We start from the raw sequence: 18737 nt of genomic DNA on the forward strand, positions 1-18737 counted from the left end.
AACAGACAAGAATACACAATATTGTATCAATTGCATCATCTGCTGGTTATGAAGCTGAGACAAGGTTAACGAACATCGAGTCCACGTGCGACGGGATGATTCCGTTTCCGGGATGTTTCGCGCAACGATCGCAATAACGGCCAAAGATTTTTTTTTTGTTTTTCCATTCATAATTAAATCTCTGACTGCTGCTCCCGCTCCCGATTACTTTAGAACACGTTTTGTGATGAATGAGACCGAGTAATTATAATTCGGCCGTGAGTGATGATTGGATTTTACGCGGTCAAAGCGTCGTAGGCGCGAAACATAATCATATTCGGTAGGTAGCCTGCTGAATATCTTACGAAGAGATTAAATTGGATTTCTTTTGTTTGGGAGTCTCAGAAGAAGAATAAGAAGAGAAGACGCAAATAGTCCATCAACGCACTCTGCCGGGGCATCGGCGCGTTGTTCCGATCGATCTTTGTCGGTTGGCGCATGCCGCTCGTGATGTTGCTGCAGATGGACCAAAAAGACGAACAAAAACAACGTGTTTTTGTCACTCTAGGGAGCCACAAATTTTTCGACGCGTAGTAAGCAATATATTACTTAGAACTGTGAATAGAAGAAAAAAAACAACAACTCCTATATAACCGTAAGTTTCCGAAAATAAAAGGTAAGGCTAATATCATTCTATCGCACGTTAAAACAATATCTTTTGCCTCCCGAACTTCACGTCTCACCACTGAAATCTGCTATAAATAACATAATACATGCCAACAAAAAAAATTCTTATCTCTTCATGAATACGTTGTGTTTCGAACACCACGATCCGACTGAAACCCAGATTTTCGCCATTGAAAGAGTTTTCACGAAAGGTTTGTCGTCCCTCTCTGAAATTATCGTAGATTACTTTTACCGCGGTTCATATACGTGCTTCGCTGTAAAGCGTTTTCTAGAGTTCGGGGGACAATGAACTCAAGAGAGGAAAATGTTGCTGCTGTGAAAAGACTCGCGGTATGTGTCGGCGACTTTATAGAAAAACGATGCGCGTCTTCATTCACTCGAACAGCTTGAAATCATGACGGAAACAGCGACTTCTTTAACATAAATGTAAAATCATCATCTGATTGTTTTGATGACAAAACAGACACGATGTTCGGTATAAATTTGAACTCATCTGGGAATGACTATACAGTAAAATCTCGATAAGTCGTCACCTCACGTTATCGAAAAATTATGACGGCTTAAGCGGAGTGACGACTTGAGCGAAGTGCCGTTAGTTTCAATGATGTGCAATATTGCAAAAATCGTATAAATTTAAAGTAATAAGTAAAATTAAGTGGGCTCACGAGCTTGCTTAGCCTCTAATGTTTTGTAACTGTCTTTAAAAATCTTAAATAAAGGAAACTAAATGCGACATTTATTAAAGTATGAATTAAAATTACAATATATTAAGAAAATTTATAGATTTTTCAGAAGAAAAAAATTGAAATTTTTACCTTTTTAGAGCTCTTATTACTTAACTTATTGTGTTAAAGCCCGTGGTAGGGAAAAGCACACATTAGAAGACCTCAACTTTGGAAAAAAATGTCTGGTTTTCGACAAAGATAATTTGTTTAAATTGGGAGCCCTAAATTAATGGGGGGGGGGGGGGCCCATGCAGAAATCAGATCTAGCTTGAATAGTCCCTAATGTTTCAAAAACTAGTCGGAAAATGAACTTCCCCAGTGTAACATTCGTTACTTGAACTGTTCCGTTTTGATACATAAGGCATTTTTTTTCTTTTTATATACATTTATTATTATTTTTTAACCCTTATTTTCTTATATAAGGATTATTTTTGATAAGGCTTAAGTTAAATTTTGTCATATTTAAATATTACTTTTAAGCATATGGCAATGCTTTTAAACACAAGCTATTTTTTTAAAGGAATCCGCAGAAATTATCTGTTTCTCTCTCTTAAACTTTTTCATGGTGACGAGTTAACCGGAATCAGCGACGAGTAAACGAGGGTTTAATAACATTGCTGTCTATGAAAGCTGGACAGGCCTGAAGAAAAACGATGACTTAACGAGGTTTTACTGTATTTCTGAAAGGAAGGAATCAAAAGTTCGGGTCCACGAATGAACGAATTTTCGTGAATTCTACGTGGGGATTGATAGATGGTTTTTCGGACAAAATGTCCATCGGAAGTTGAAGTATTTACTCGATGTTTCATCAATTCTAGTGAGTGTTTGGCATCTCTCTCTCTCATCGAGACATTCTTTTTTTTTTGTTTCACTTTAAATTTTGGCGAAATAAAGAAGGGATCGTCTGTCTCTTGATGGGGGAGGGGGGGGGGGGGAGTTGGCGAAATATATCAAAAGTAAATACGCTTGCTGATGATAGTCTTGTTTTGCCCGAAACTCATGCATCGATGAACGGCCGCAAAAATCTGATGAGATGTTCACGTGTGCAATATATTTTATCGATTTTTTTCGAACACGTACAGGTATGATTCCAGACCTTGACATTAATTAATACGTCAGCGATTTTCGATGCTTAAAGTTCTTTTCTAAAATTGTCAGATTTCGAATCGGTGTAAATGAATATGACACAATCTACACCGGTTGTTTTTGTAGAATTTTGGTGAGGGGGGAAATTTGTGTGTGTGTGATGATATGTGTGTTCTAATATTTTCTGAACTACAGTGAAATCCCGATATAACGATACTCTGCGAATCAAGAAAAGATATCGCTGAAGAGAAATTATCGTTATGTCGATTATCGTTGTAGTGAGGTTTGACTGTATTTGTTCATGTTTCACCAGAATCCTATAGGGTGCGATGAAAATCTCGGCGCAAGAGAAGAGAAGAAGGCAGCAGTTGCTTGACTAGCCAGTAAAGATGGAAGATTGGCTCGTGGTCGCTCTCATCCTCATCGGGCTGAGCGTGCTCGTGTCCGCAGCCATGGTCGTCGTTTGCAAGACTTTCGGTGGTTGGTCATACCTTTTCGCCTTGGCCACGGGCAACAAAGATGAGAGAGCTAATTTGTCTAAGCAGGAAGAATATGCCGGATATGCGGTCAGTATTAACTCGTTCCTCAGTTTCCATTGGCCGATCCAAACTTTATTTCAATTGGTATCATTCATCGGCTTCACTTTTTTTTCTATTTCAGTGTATGAGCTTCACACGTACATATGCATGCTTATAGCTTTTTCCCTAGCACAAGTAATTTCAAGTATCCAGGTAATAAATGTAGAAATCTCACTACATTCTGTACACAACTTACTCTTCTCTTTTATGCAACAAAAAAAGGCTCTCTTCTTATCTTAAGCAGGTGCAGGTTAGGGATAATACGGGGACAAAAATATTTCATGAAAAATCAGCTTCGAAAAATATGAGTACCCGTCATTTTCGATGTCCGGATCCAGAATAGTTCGAGCCAAGTCCTAGCCCTCAGGGACCGACTGTTGGCGTACAAGCTGAACATGAAACACGTGTAGGCTACTCCTTAGTACAAGGATGACGTCACTCTCCGCTACCATACGGAGGTTCTTTAACAACTGGCTGTTGCGAAGATATATTTTGGAAAGAGAGAAAATTCTGCTGCCCCTGCGTCCTGTCACTTTCCGGGTGAACGCCCTAGACCACTAGACTACAGAGGCACCGAATCTCTCAATCTTTCCTTGGAGCTCGTGTACACCTAAAGGGACCGTACATGGACGGCCGGACCAGACACAGGCCAAGCGACTTATACAAGGATGACGTCACTCTCCGTGACGTTCACCCGGAAAGTGAAAGGACGTGGGTTCGATTCCCCGCTGGGGCAGTTGAATTTTCTCTCTTTCCAAAATATATCTTCGCAACAGCCAGTTGTTAAAGAACCTTCGTACTCCTTAGTATTTCCAAGTATGAAAATAAAAATACAATCACGTGCACACCCTGATTGTATGTGACCATCAATGTGAAAACTAAGGATTTGATAAATATTGACCAAATACTGGGTAATATGCAAGGATATATACAGGGTGGTAACTATCGACAGCCCAATAATAATTACACACGTGATTCCTTATGTAAACTAATACAGAAAAGTATTTTTTCCCGTTTTGGGATCAGACGAATATTTAATGAGTTATAAAGTTTTGAGATTTTGTGACGCGTCATTTTTGTAACGGTCACAGTTAACAGTCGCCAAACAACCACGAAAGTAAAATTCTTCCTCAACAGAGGGTTGCAAGCTTTTTGAAATTGAAATGAAATATTCAATCCCGTCAGAAGCCAAGATCAGCTATTTTCTTACACGATTGGCGCTTTTTCCTCTTCGTGTATATGAAGCAAGAAAAAGTTGTTTCCCAACCTTTTTCCTCGTCCCGCATCCCCCAATGCGATTCAGGTTACCTTCCGCACCCCCCCGTGTGTAATGTGTTGTCTATTCAATACAAAATTCATATTTTTTTTTAACTAATTACACTAATTATTCTTAAATTAATTACTATGAAAATTCTAAACTTGAGGGATTATAAAATTAATTTATTACTAGAAAATACACGCACAGGTACATTATGTCAACAACAAAGAAAGATTAAAATTACATCGATTTTCGTAAATTGACTAATATGTTTATCAGTGACTAATTTGCTGTTGCCTTTATGTTGTAATTTCTTGAAACTGAGCTACTCGCTTGAAAAGAGCGACTCGCATATCATCGCTTACATCCAAGTGATTTCTGGTTTTTGTTTTCAATTGTAATGGTGAATCTCCTAATTGCCCAGGAGAATTAAGATGTAGGATACTTATGGAACAGGAATGTGTCCCTAGAATGAGCTAAAACACCAAGGTGTCCGAACATTGGCTGACTTGGACCAGGACTCCATGTGACGCATCGATTCGTCGTTGTACGGCATACGCGACTATAACTTGTGACATCCAATGAACGAGGACGGACCGCCACCAACGGAACTTTGATTATCGAGTCCAGACGTGCCAAGGACGCTATAATATCGATTTAGATTTCGATTCATAGATCATGATTTATCATAATTATTCCGTTGATTTATACTCCTGTAATTGGACTTGTTATTCTGTTATACAAATTTATATAGATATATATATATACATATACATATTTAATAAAATTCCGGATGCACTCATCTTTCGGGAACGCTTTGATATCTCCTTGAGATGGGAAGCGGGGTATGTCCGGTCCTTCAATGTTCAATTGTAATAGTGAAGGAAATCTTGTTTCACAAAGGTAGGTGTTAGCAAATGGTACAAGCATTGGCAAATCTGTTTTTGCCAATGTTGAAATTTTTTTTTCATCTGGCACACCACGATTGTTCTAAATCGGAATTTTGAAATTGATGGAAATATTCCCGGGGCTGGACTACTGTCAGCCAGACTTTTATGGGGGTGTCACGCAAACATAATTCGGCTGCTAGCACCATTGTCAAATTCGATGATTTTACAATGTTTTTTCCTCGTTCCCACCTGAAATTTTCAACCGCCTAAATTTTGCTACCCGAGTCAATTGCCCCCATCCCTCTGTCTCCCCTATTTCTGCCTCCGATTATGTCTACTTTTTATGGTGGCTTATGCGCGCCGCTGGTGGTCGAGTGGTGATAGTGACGGCGCGAATGCGAGCCGATCTCCCCGTTAAAAATTCTCGCCGCAGAGAGCAACAGGCCTACAACGGCATAATTCAATTATTCGTTCATTACACTTCACTCACTATGAGTTGAAAAAAGTACTGATGGTTTAAAAAATTGATTGCAGATGGCAGCACTACACATAACAAGCGTTACACAGAAACAAACTTCAGAGAAGGTTCACTATACATACACATAAATATTCCAACATGTACCAATTCGTTAGAAGTTCCGCAGAGGAATATGGTCGAAGTGCATGTGTGGTTTAGTAGTGTTGGCTTATGCACGGGCATTTAATAGTTCACTTTGACGTGGCTCCTCAACTAGGTAGGGAGAAGGAGATTAAACGGGGTGAGTATCAAAGGGGATATTACACGAATATATATATATATACAGAGTAATTAGTTTTGCCTTTAGTAATAAAAAAAAATTGATTCTTCAAAACTAAACTAGAAAAAATATTTTTTTTAAACATTTTTATAGAAATTTGAGAGAAAATTTCAAAGTTGCGTACGTTCGGTGTGCGTTCGCTGAATTTGGCAGAAGTGGCGTCACGTCAATTTTTATGGCGTTACAACTCATTAATTATGCGTCAAAATCAAAAAACTGAAAACACTTCTTATATTACTTTTTCACAAGGAATCACGTGTGTATTGGACGGTCGTTAGTTACTACGTATGTGAGATATTTTCGATGTTTGAGTACGAAAATAGTGCACGCTGGTTTCCGATTCTGCAAGTGGAGCCGTTGATGACTGGTTAAATACCCGAATTTCAAGTGTTTCAACCAACCTGTAATGGCGCCGACTCGCAGAATCGGAAACCAGCGTGACCTATGTTCGTACCCTAAAAAAGATTTTAAGTAGGTGAAAATACCTCGTCAATGCCGTGGGATGATTGAAAAACCGTTCCAACGTTGTTCCGTGCATTTCAGTCAGGCATACTCATATTTACTAAAAAATGAAGAAAAAAAAACCCCTTAATTTTTTTAAATTAAATTAAATTAAATCGGGTCTTTTGTAATTTTATCTGTCGATTATCGTTTCAGGACGATTGGAACGGTTCACGTCCACCACTGATACAACCTCAGAGTTGCTTTTCGGCAAACCTCAAGTCTTCGGAGAAATGGAGCGACGCTCCATCTTCATCTTCTTCTGCGTCGGTTCCTGTTCCTGCCCTTCCTCCTCCATCGGCCAACAATAAGAGATTCTCGCTGGACCTCGCTCGTAGGACGAGTATCGATGCGAGCGAACTTGCCGATGTTCAGGGTGAGTAACAAGGTCCATGTAGTGTGGTGTCGACGAGAATCTCGAGGCGACTCACAAGATATTATCTAGTATTTATGTATTTCACATTTGTCGCTTCAGTATGGTTATTGTCACCGGGATAGCCAGTGGTGGTCCTACAAGGCATAACTTTGGGAGGTTCTAGAAAATGCAATGAATAAAAACAGAAATTTTTTTCCTTCAATCCACGTAACTGATTTCTATACTGTTTGGAGCTCAATTAAAACTTTCTTCTTCATGATATCTAAAAAGTTAAACAGGGGTACAACAAAAAACGGCGACTTGACCGCAGCAAAAAATTGCTACCGCAGGGAGTTCCCCACATCGAGGGGTTAGCGCACCAACCTCTCGATGAGTATAAAAAAAACAAGCCTGCCGTTCGGAATCGGCAATAAATTGTAGGTCCCGGTCTAATTAGCCCTCGTGTGCAGAAAATGACCGTGGTGCGACAAAAATGATCAAATGACCAAAAAGTTAAGTGATTTGTTGAAACTGCCCAAAAGCATATCTTAGCTAATGACTAGTTATTATTATTTTTATTATTATTATTATTAATTATAACTACCGCTTTCATTATAATTAGGGTGGTGACCATACGTCCCGTATTTCCCGGGACAGTCCCGGTATTTTCTGTATTTTTGGCCGTCCCGACATTTTCGCAAAAGTGTCCCGGTTTTTCCCGTATTTTACACGAAGCCTACTTGAATTTTTATTCTTTATTGAAGTCAAAGACTGAAATTATTTTTCAACTAATAAATTATATTATCATAATTACAACTATAAATGAGAATATTAATCTCCCACATTTGTCTTGGTGAACGTTTTTTTCCGTGAAATTCATTTTAATCCACTGCAATTTGCAGTAACGCTTCATTTCCCGCTATTGTGATTTTTCCGTAATTTTAACAATATTTGGCAACTTTGCTCGGTTTTGGCGTCATTTTTGGCGATGTCTCGTATTTTCCCGTATTTGGAATCTCAATATCCCGTATTTCTCTCGAGAAAATATGGTCAGCCTACTAATGACAGAATAAAGAAACGTTGTGTGAGTCAGTCCCCGTGAGGGCAGAGATGCATTTGCCTTTCCTAAACATCAACATTTCTTTTCATAGAGCCAGTTTCCCGTATATATTGCATTAACAAAGAAGAGGACGTCTTTCTCAACACATAAAAAAACATTGGTCCGCAAGAATCACGAAATCACAGCAGGTAAGCAGCTGAAGAGGAAAATTCAAACAAATCGAATGTGAGACAAGTGCACTTTCCATCGATTAAAAAATATTTGCCCGGGGCCTCTCAAATCGTATGGCCGCTCCGCCGGGGCATTGCGTTTATCTCTTGCTGAGATAATGCTCAAGTTTAATCGGTTCTACATCTGATTTCACTAAGCGCAGATAACCGGGATGTCAAGAAAAGGCAAGTATCTCTTCACACTGACGTGCCCTTTATAAATAAAATCTAACTTGAAAATTCTTATATTGTAAATTTCCATACGTATACGTGAACATGCATTCGTATTCTGTTCATTTAAACCGGTGATTCCCAGTGGGCGGAATGTTTCGGGGGAAGGGGGGGGTAGAAGCTACGGGTATAACATAGGATTCTATGGATTCGATTGAGTTTTGGGGGCGACGGCAGAAAGAAAATTCTGAAGAAGGGGAGACGGGACAAAACGGTTGGGAAACTATGATTTAAACTGCAATAACACAAAACCAGTTTAATTTCAACTTAATTCATTTCAAAATATTCCGAAAATAGGGTATGTGGCCTTCACCCTGCATATATGCACATTCTTATATATTTCCGTGTTTTTTTTTTGTAGTGGAATCAGGATCACCACTGATGTTATCAAACTCGATCAAGCTGCAGAGAGCCATGTCTTGCGACAGCGTCTGCTCCGACACTTCTGTAGTTCTAGAGGCCCTGGAATCGCCCGAATGGGCGGCGGAATTGAACCTGAGCCTCGAATATTCTAGGTAAAGAATCTCTCTCGCTCTTAAACGAGTAAAATTTTAAAAGTCGAGAAAATATTATTAAATAAAACTATATAGAGATATCGGTGTGTGATTTTCGGAGCTCGGTTGATTAGATTTCAGTATGAAATTTCCAGTCTTTGAATGTTCTTTCTTTGCCGTGTGTATTTGCAGCCAGCGTCAAGAACTCGTAGTAGAGCTAAACCAGGCAAAAGGTCTTCCACTTTACAATGCGGACAATTCGGGAAGTTACGTGAGGATCACGTTGCTTCCGAGTCAAGCGAACGAGTTCAAAACGAAGGTAAAATTGAAAACTAATAACGGTTTCATCTCGTAATTACTTTCTCTGTGATTTGAAAACAGAATTTGAACTATCGCGTGCGTTAATACAAACAGAGTCGAGGGACATAGAGGGAAGCTATTCATGAAAGCGAGCGATACTCTTATTAATTATTATTAACAAAAAAAAGTCCACAACAGGCGAATTGGCCAACGAGGTGGCTGAAATCTTACTACACCAGCGTGTAATCGTGCATTGTGAGAATAGCTCGTGTCACGTCGTTCCTTTTCCATCGGTACAAAAAAGTGAGAAAGATGCACAGTATTTAGCAGCTGTGGTTCCCAACTACGAGGCGTGGATGCGAGTCAATCTCCCCCTTTAAAAAGCCTCGTCATAAGAGCAACAGGCCTGCAACGGTACAAATCTTCAATCATTACACTTCACTCGTAGTTCAAAAAATAGATGGCAGATGGTAACACTATAACAAGCAATACACAGAAAACACTTCACGTTAGGTTCACAACACGTACACGCACATTGTAGCATGTATCAATTCGTTAGCAGTTCTTCAGGAAAATATAGACGAGGTGTATGTGGTTTAGTAGTAGTAGTAGTAGTAATTAGCAGTTGGGTAGAGCCAGCACCTCCTAGAGATAGAAGGCATCTGCACTGTTTGCCATAAACGTCATTCAGACTGCCTAGCAAGTTTGCCATATTTTGAAACACAGCATCCTATTTCGTGTCTTCTTATTTTGGCGTAGAATCTTCCTGATTGGCTCACAAATGCCGCACAGTGATCGGATGTGGGGCATAGAAATCGCCAATTCTGATTCCGATCATTTCTTTTCCTCACAACGATGATGCTGGCACGAGCAGGGAATTTTTTTCCGGCGGAGAGACAGACTGCGGAGGCCTTCTATCTCTAGGGGGTGCTGGTCGAGCGCAGAGTTCTGATGCACGTTCGGAAAGAAGAAAAGAAAAAACCTGTAGAGATTCGAAAGTCGTTGATTCCAATCAACACAAATTCAAACGCGCGACGTTTTTTCCTTACTGTTATTTCATGTAATGACAAAATTTCATCGAAATTTCATGATACGGAAGAGGAAAAAAAATACATCATAGAGGCACAGAAAAAAAAAAACAATTTCCCGCTCAAAACGCTTCTTTAAAACTCGATTTTTCGCAGAGAACCAGAAAAGAAGATTTGTGTTGCCAATTCTATCGGGGTCTTGGTTACGAATTACCGTCTCGTTGCGAAAAAATACTCTTAGAACATGTGCCATGAGAATATGCCAAAGTCAGATATAATAATCAGATATTATTAACTATTAGTGCAGGGGTCTTCAACACACTGCCCGATGTGGGCCAAATGTGGCCATCGGAGCAATTTTCTGTGGCCCGCTGACTATTTTTAAAAAAAAAAAATGCTAAAAAAATTGTTAAAGAGTGCTGGCCACTGAAAAGTTTGCAGGTGAAGAATTTCCTTTCATCCGTTCGTTGAGAAAACGAATGCTATAACCGTGGTTATAATCAGGATTTACATGGCAGCACTGAACATTCATGCACAAATACAAATACAAATACAAATACAACGCCACAACAGGCAAAGTGCCCAACGAGGTGGCTGATAAAAAGATGCCCATAAAAATATGGATGTCATATATTTAAAAAAAGAAAAACAGCAACCCAATTAAAAATGCAATTAACAACTAGATACGATACGCTCTCAGACTGTTTTAGGTTCCAGCGCAACTCAATCGGTAGCAACTTGCCCATGGCGATAGACCGGAGTTACGCTCGGTTTGAAAGAAAGAAAGAAAAAAATCTGGATTTTTTTACAGCAGGTTTTTTTTTTTAAATATTCCATCGAATATTTTATGTGTGTGTTGCGCGTTATCTCACGGTCATTTTTCGTGTGTATTTTTCCGTCAGCTTCACCGGGAGGTCAGTTCAGAGCCGAACTTCAACGAACGGTTCGTGTTCAGAGACATCCCGAAAGAGGATTTGTCGAAGCAGTCGTCGGTTCTACGTTGCTTCGTTTACGTGTCCGCCGATCAGTTGGTCGGAGAGAGCGAAGTCCGACTCAGTGACGTCGACTTCACTTCCCGCTATCGAGCTTGGCTTCCCATCGTCTCCCTGAAACAACAGCAGGTCTGTATAGCATTTTTCTTTAATGATTTTATTGACACGACATCGCTGAAAACAAACACGTGTGTCAGAACTACGATTATCATGTCACGTCGTCTATGGAAAATAATAATCTTTTCTATTACGTACAATACAATGAAGGAAGAAGAAACCAGAACCACACACAAATAAAAGACAAATCACGAGGAAAACTACGAATTTACTAACACTTTTCGACACACTATGGGTGTGGTATTCAGAGGGAAGATCTCCCGTATTCACTCGCATTTGCCGGCATGCCGTGAAACTCGAGGGATACCCGATTTTTTAATGTTGGGGGTCTGGTCCGTTTCGGCCATGCCGGAAAAGCGAGGTTTGATAAGGATCACAATAGGCATTTAGCCAATTCATTAGATTTCTAAGAAAAGATATACAAGAATTTTCCAGAATCTGTGATTCGAATTTCCCGGCATGCCGGCTAATGCGGGGGAATATAGTAACTAATTCACACGTACAAGCATTCATCTTCATTCTAATCATAGCGTGTAAGAACATTCATCTCTGCCTTCACGGGGAGAAATATTCTATCTGTTTCCATAGCTTAGTTCAGGCAACCCATTGTTCACGGGCACCAAGGTGCTCCCTCAATCACCCAGAGTGCTCGATGCTCGTGTCCGATTTAGTGTTCACGAGCACTTGATCAACGTTCCAATTAAACGACTCGTGCAAATTGCACTCGAAGAAGGAAGCCAATCCCGATTTCATGAAGTCGTATGCCAAACTTGCCGTAAGGGGTACCTTCTTTTGATGATGGGTACAGGCAGTGCTTGCGACTAAAAAAAGGTTGAAGACCTCTGGCTGAGTTGGTAGAGCACTCGTCCGGCAAACGGGAAACCGGCGTCCGTGTCCCCGACACCCAGGAGGCAGAGATGAATTTTCTTTCTTGTAATCATCATCTCCAAAAATATAACCAGTCTTTCGAGGAATCTTCTACAGTATAAACAGTGTCCTGTAAGTCCTAATTCGGCGTCTATATCATCAGCCACTCGTCGTAGAGGTATGGTTCGAATTTAAAAAATGCTCAAAATGTGTTCAGGAATCCCTCTGCACCAGTTTCGAGAGTGGAAATACAGTGTGTCATAAAATGATGAATCTAAATTTTCATACGGTCTCTCTATGTGCTCTAACTTCCAATAAGAAAGATGTCGCCCTGTTTTTCCTGAGGCCAAATAAAAAATTACATATTTATAAGTGAAATTTCGGCTGAGATATTTGAATTCTAAAATTAGAGAAAAAAGCTAGGAAAGAAAAACATAAATGAGGGTAAAAAGCGTTGTCCTTAAGTTTGTGCTGTTTTTCTTCCCAAATCTTTCTCACTGATTATTGAACTCAAATATCTCAGCGAATATTGCACTTAAAAGCCACGAAACCTTCTTTGTTGGCTTCGGGAGGGACAGGGTAACAATATCCTAATCGAAAATTAAAAGACCGGGAGACCGTATGAAAATTTAGATTTTCTACTTTATGACGCACTGTATTTTCACTCCCAAAACTGGTACAGAGCAATTTTTCAACACATTTTGAACATTTTTGGAGTTAGAACTACATCTCTACGACGAACGGTTAGGGGTCATTCAAGTATTACGTCAGCATCGGGGGGGGGTTTCGGATTTGCTGACTTTTGATGACAGGGGGGGAGGGTTTTGAAGGTTGCTTACGTCATCAACCACCCCTATTTGAAGATATGAAATTTTCTAAGCTGCTGACGAAATTTTGCTGACAGGGGTGGAGGGGGGGTTTCAGTGTTTTGCTGACTTTTCCTGACAAGGTTGGGGGGATCAAAAATGGCTGAAAATCAGCTCACGTAATAATGGAATGGCCCCTTACCCATCCACGCAAAAGATACATTACTTTGCTGGTTAGAACTGATCGGAGGCGCATTTATGGTTTAACCCCCTGTGCTGGCTATATATATATATATATATACGAATTTTCCCGCCCTTCCCATTCAAGTCTAATTTTCTTACTCTTTCTTCGCATTCGCCACCCAGCGCTATAACTCCTTCCACCCTTGCAAGTACACCCATGTCTCTATGTCGCTGTTTTGGTCACTTCCATACTCACACGCTCTCTAAGTCACTCTTTTCGTTTGCAGTCATTTACATGCTTGCATACTTTTTTCGTCACACACTGACATGGTTTCTTGCCTTATATAAGTTTCTTGTTTCTTACCATTTACAGGTTGAAACATACTCTAGGTCACTCTTTTGATCATTCACATGCTTGCACGCACTCCAAGTCACTGACTGACCAGGTCCCTCACTCTGTAGGTCACTTTCATTCATTGGCATGATTTCTCACGATCTAAGTCGCTCTCCGCTCACTCACTGACCTAGTCCCTTACTGTTTCAGCAAAGGCGGATTTATTTTTATGGTTATGCAAATTTTTCCGCAATTCCTCCATTCCACTAATTTTCTTGGCCACTCATTTCTAAAATTTTCCGCCCTGGGCTATAGCCCGCTAAAAAAGCCCCCCCCCCCAGCCCGTAAATACGTCACTGAAACTGATGCAGTCATAAATAAAATATCTCGTCATCCCCTCGTCTGAGAGAAATTTCACGCACACAGCCTCGAGGCGCTATCGATCCTCCGACCCAGATCGATGTAATTCATTTTTATGAATATTTCCCGCGAACTGAATAAATGTCCGGCTAAAATTGCGGTCATGAAGTGAAAACCAATATTGCTGGACCATAAACTATTCATATTAAATTCGAAGGCTCGAGTATGGCTTATGAGACTTCGATCAGTGACGGCATTACATACACTTTATTTAGACAAAACTTATATCAACTTTTTATGAATATAAAAGGAACTGGGGCCATTTATGTACATACAGTATGTAAAATTTTCTCTTCATAGTTATATTGATTATTCGGATTATTTCAATCGTGCATGTTACGGCGTCGAGTATACGTATTTCATCATTAGAAAGCGAATGATATAGAATGTCGTCGAAGAGTACAGTCGAATCCTGTTTTAACGAATACCGCTATAGCGAAAATCTCGTTTTAACGAACATTTTTCTGATCCCCCAGATAAGTTGACATAATAACAATGCAAAAACCTGGAATTCCTTTGTAACGAAATTTCGTTATAACGAAGTGATTTCTCTGGTTTCTTGGAGTTCGTTATAACGGGATTCGACTGTATTCATAATGTATTTTTTTTTCCCCTTATGACACACACAGAAGACGAAAGGAATGGGAGAGCTTCTGTTTTCTCTGAGTTATCTGCCGACCGCCGAGAGGATGACCGTAGTTCTCGTCAAAGCGAGGAACATCGTGTGGTCCGAAACGAAACCTTCTGCGGGTAAAAAATATATTCCACACTCTTCTCTTTCTCCTTCCCTTCTCATGCAAATTTTTTCTACTTTAGTTACCACCGGTCTGTCGCCATTAAGGCCTTTTACTTCAACTGTATCTCAAGTAGATGTCGGAATTAGTTATTGTGGATCTCTCCTAGCTGAGTATGTATGCCAGTGTATGTGACCACAGCGGAGCGGTGGTCGAGTGGTCATAGCGACGGACTCGCATCACGAGGACCCGGGTTCGCACCCCACTGTTGCCCCAGCGGTGATCGGCTGAAGTTTTTTTATTTTGTGGTTCCCAACTTCGATGCGGGAATGCGAGCTGACCTCCCCCGTTAAAAAGTCTCTCCACAGAGAGCAACAGACCTACAACGATACAAATATTCAATGACTAGACTTCACTCAAAAATTGATATGGCAGTACAGAAAATTCACGCAAAAAAACCATATACGCACTCATACTGTTAAGTACACACACTTACACTTCCGGTCCAACCCAATCGGTAGTAAATTGCCCATGGCGATAAACAGGAGTTGTGCTCCGTTTGAAAGAAAGAAAGTGTAGTGTATGTTATATGTGCATAGATGCTACCACCTGCACATGTATTCAAATACTATGGGTATTCAGGTGCTGCCATATCTATTAAGATTAAAAGTAAAAACTTTTTCTTTTTAATAGTTACTTAAAAATATCCGAATACACACAAACTCACTCACATCTGAATTTAAAGGAATTATCAATTTTGTAAGCATATATATAAATCTGTACGTCAAGTGATTTTGCATGAGCAGAAATATCCTCGGCGAGCGCATGTGTATCAGAAAGAAACTGGAAAGAAACTCTTAGAAAGAAACTGGTTGTAAGATCTGTTTATTGGTTGTGAGGACAATTCTGTGGCGTTTGGTCAGAACATGATATCTCCAAAAAATGTCTTTTTGATGTAGTAGTAGGTCTTGCTAATTATAACTAATTAGAAGTGAGATAAATGTACAAATACGTGCGTACGGCTAAACAACATTCTGACGTATGATATTTTCATTTGTATTTATGTGTATGATTCATTTCTGATTTTTAAATGACAATGAAAATACTATATCTCAAAAATGTGATTTTGGAGTTATCATGTTCTGACCAAACACCACAGAATTTTTTCGAAGGGAAATTAGGGCTTGTGCATATTTGCCTCGAAGTTGGAATACAAACTTCAGTCAGCCCCCTACTCAGTGCCGTCTTAACGCATGGGCCCACCCGGGCACGGCCCGGGGGCCTCAAGGGAAGAGGGGCCTTGCAAAAATGAGATCCGGTTGAAATTTTCTAGGATTTACCGGGTAGGGCCTCCAAAAAACCACTTGGCCCGGGGGCCCATGATACTCTTAAGACGGCCCTGCCCCTACTGTGCCAGTAGCGGCGTTTAAACGCGGGTTCCAGCGACGCGAAGTTACAAAATGATACCCATGATACCCAGTGTTTTTACATTTTATAAAAGTCAACTGATGCGCGAAATGGCAGACCTCTCGTAGCTTCAGCCAAGTCATTCAGCAGAAATCCAAAATACAAGAGCATTTACGATTAATTCGTGAATTTCCGGTCAATTCATGATGCACTTAAAAATCAATGGCTTGTTCGAGCAATTGCCAAAGTTATAAGTTTCAGCCTTTCGCATGTGATGGTCAAAAGAAAAGAAAAAAAATTGTGCATCAAGAAAGCTCATTTACAAAACTCGGAGTGCTGTTATGCAAGTAGATATGCAAATGATTACAGATAGCGCAACACGTGATTAGTTCAACTGGTGTACCACCAGAGGGCGTAAAAGAGCTTTCTCGTTGCTCTATTAAAAACTCGGAGTCTTCTCTTCTGTACTTTACCTGTTGTGGAGGTTAATGGTGAATCCCTTGAAATGCCTTTACGAGAAATCGAAGTGAATTCGGCCAATTAATGCAGTTCAAAGAAGCGGGTAATTGGAATGAGAGAAGCTGAACGGTTGGGTTCGTGAGTTAGGTTGGTCGTTCTCCGAAAAAACTTTTCGAGTGTTTACAGAAAAAACTGGAATGAAAATTCTTTCTTGTTGTATTCGCAGATCTTTTTGTGAAGGTCTACCTACTTCAAAAGGGCAAGAAGATCAGCAAGAAGAAAACGTCGGTGAAAAGAGGAGACCGTAATCCGACTTTCAACGAAGCCATGATTTTCTCTGTTCCTGCGTCAGCGCTTCAGGTACGTAATAACTACTGTTTGATTCGTGAATAAAATTACGCTAATTAATGCCCTTTCGACTGTTAGAAGAGAAAAACTCCCCCTGTTATGCAGCTGCTTACAATTGAGACTGACGGATGTGTTTTTCAAAACAAAGTAACCAAAAAAATAGTCTTCCCCCCGAGAGAACTACTTCTTCATTCCTTGTTTACAAGAAGCCTTCAGATGCGGATTTATGGTTTTGTCACCTGTGGGCTACGCGAGTTTCGCCGCCCTTCTCTCATTCTAGTCAAATTTTCTTGGCCACTCCCATCTCGAGTTCGCCGCCCTGTGCTATAACCTCGCTTGCCCTCTTGCACTGCCCCCAACAGTGCCGTCTTAAGACATGGACCCACCCGGGCACGGCACGGGAACCTCAAGAGAAAAGGAGCCTCACAAAAATGAGATCTGGTTGAAAATTTCGAGAATTTGGGAATTTGGCTTTTAAGGCCTCAAAAAAATCACTTTTCCCTGGGGACCCCATGATGCTCTTAAGGCGCACCCCCCAATACCTCCATGATAGTTAACGTAGTATCTAGGACTGCTATTATCCCACCCCTGTAAATACGCCTGTGTTTCCAAGTCACTCACACGCTTGCGTACTCGTTTAGCCACCTCCTTGCTCACACACTCTCTAGATCACTCTTTTTGTCGCTCATTGATCTGATTGCTCACTTTCTAGGTGATTCTTGATTAAAACACATTCTTGCCCACGTTCTAGGTCACTTTTTTAAAAATCCCCATGCTTGAACACGCTATAGGTCCCTCTTTTGTTCACTTACATGTTTGCAAACTCTCTAGGTCACTCGTTTGGTCACTCACTCACCTAGTTCTCTGTTCAGAGGCGGATTTATGGTGAGCTGTACATATTTCGCTACCCCCTTCCCATCCTGCTAATTTTCTTGGCCAATCACTCCTCAAATTTGCCGCTTCCGAACTTGCTGCCCTGGAATACAGCCCGCTAAACCATCCGTGAATACGCCACTGTGCGGCGCTGGAAACACCCCGAAAAGATCGGATTCCGCTAATGTGCTCGGTGGTAGACCGCAATAAAAACATTGCGAATTTGAATTCAGAGGTTCATTCCTTAGAAGAGTGGTTAAAAATGCCAGTTAGTTGAAACGTTTCCACTATTACGTTTTTTTTTCATTTTACGCAGAACATCCAGCTGCGACTGACGTTGGCCGAGTACGAGGCGGAGGGCAAGAAAGCACCAGCCGTCGGACACGTCTTCGTCGGGTCCCAATGCTCGGGCAAAGAACTGTCTCACTGGAACCAGATGATCTCTTCGCCGAGGAAACCCATCGCCATGTGGCACTCTCTGAGGAAACGTTGAAGGAACAAATATTTTTACCGCAAAGCATTCATTATAAATGTGCACGATTTATTGCCGTCAAAAGTATTGCGCACACTCAACTGTTTTAAAAATCAAAAAAAAAAAAACCAAAGAGGGGAAAAAATAAATTACTACGATAATTATAATGATTATATATAATATTTCTCATATCAATGTTATCGAATCGCGTTCTTATATTCGAGGTGCTTCGAGGGGAAAAAATACAATTATTTTACTACTCCAAAAATAGTTTCATATTAATAATACAGTACGAGGCTTTTCGCGTAGGGACGTCATAATTATCATCAGCATCACTTTGAGGGACAAGCGCAGGATGATCCTCAGAGAAGTCAATGTTAAAATTACCGATTTTACTGTAGAAATTCGGAAATTTGGTACTAAAGTTTTCCACCACATCAATAACTTTGAAAATTATAACTTGAATCATTGATTCTCAAAATATTCAGTTCATTTAGAGATTCGAAACCTGGAAAACTAAGTATTAAATAATTAGCTGGACCTATTT

The 18737-nt window shown here is 40.3% G+C and overlaps 1 protein-coding gene across 1 annotated transcript; it reads left to right on the plus strand.

The window, feature by feature from the left end:
* Nucleotides 1-499: 499 nt before the first annotated feature.
* On the plus strand, nucleotides 500-18309 carry LOC149064614 (synaptotagmin-12-like). Its single transcript, XM_089254606.1, has 9 exons — nucleotides 500-655; nucleotides 2791-3043; nucleotides 6658-6877; nucleotides 8718-8871; nucleotides 9043-9169; nucleotides 11081-11299; nucleotides 14527-14647; nucleotides 16724-16857; nucleotides 18035-18309. Exons 2-9 carry the CDS (start codon nucleotides 2867-2869, stop codon nucleotides 18209-18211), a joined length of 1329 nt encoding a protein of 442 aa, XP_089110732.1. The 5' UTR covers nucleotides 500-655; nucleotides 2791-2866; the 3' UTR covers nucleotides 18212-18309.
* Nucleotides 18310-18737: the final 428 nt, after the last annotated feature.

The sequence above is a fragment of the Pholcus phalangioides genome, unplaced genomic scaffold, assembly GCF_987345545.1.
Source record: "Pholcus phalangioides strain wild (caught in Gottingen) unplaced genomic scaffold, Ppha-v1.0 ptg000042l_1, whole genome shotgun sequence".
Classification (NCBI taxonomy): Eukaryota; Metazoa; Arthropoda; class Arachnida; order Araneae; family Pholcidae; genus Pholcus; species Pholcus phalangioides.

Excerpts from the sequence above, each read along its gene's own strand:
- LOC149064614 (XM_089254606.1), top strand. The coding sequence starts at position 2,867 with ATGGAAGATTGGCTCGTGGTCGCTCTCATCCTCATCGGGCTGAGCGTG. Across the intron at positions 8,872-9,042 it reads CTGAGCCTCGAATATTCTAG|CCAGCGTCAAGAACTCGTAG; the intron begins GTAAAGAATCTC and ends GTGTATTTGCAG. Across the intron at positions 9,170-11,080 it reads CGAACGAGTTCAAAACGAAG|CTTCACCGGGAGGTCAGTTC; the intron begins GTAAAATTGAAA and ends TTTTTCCGTCAG.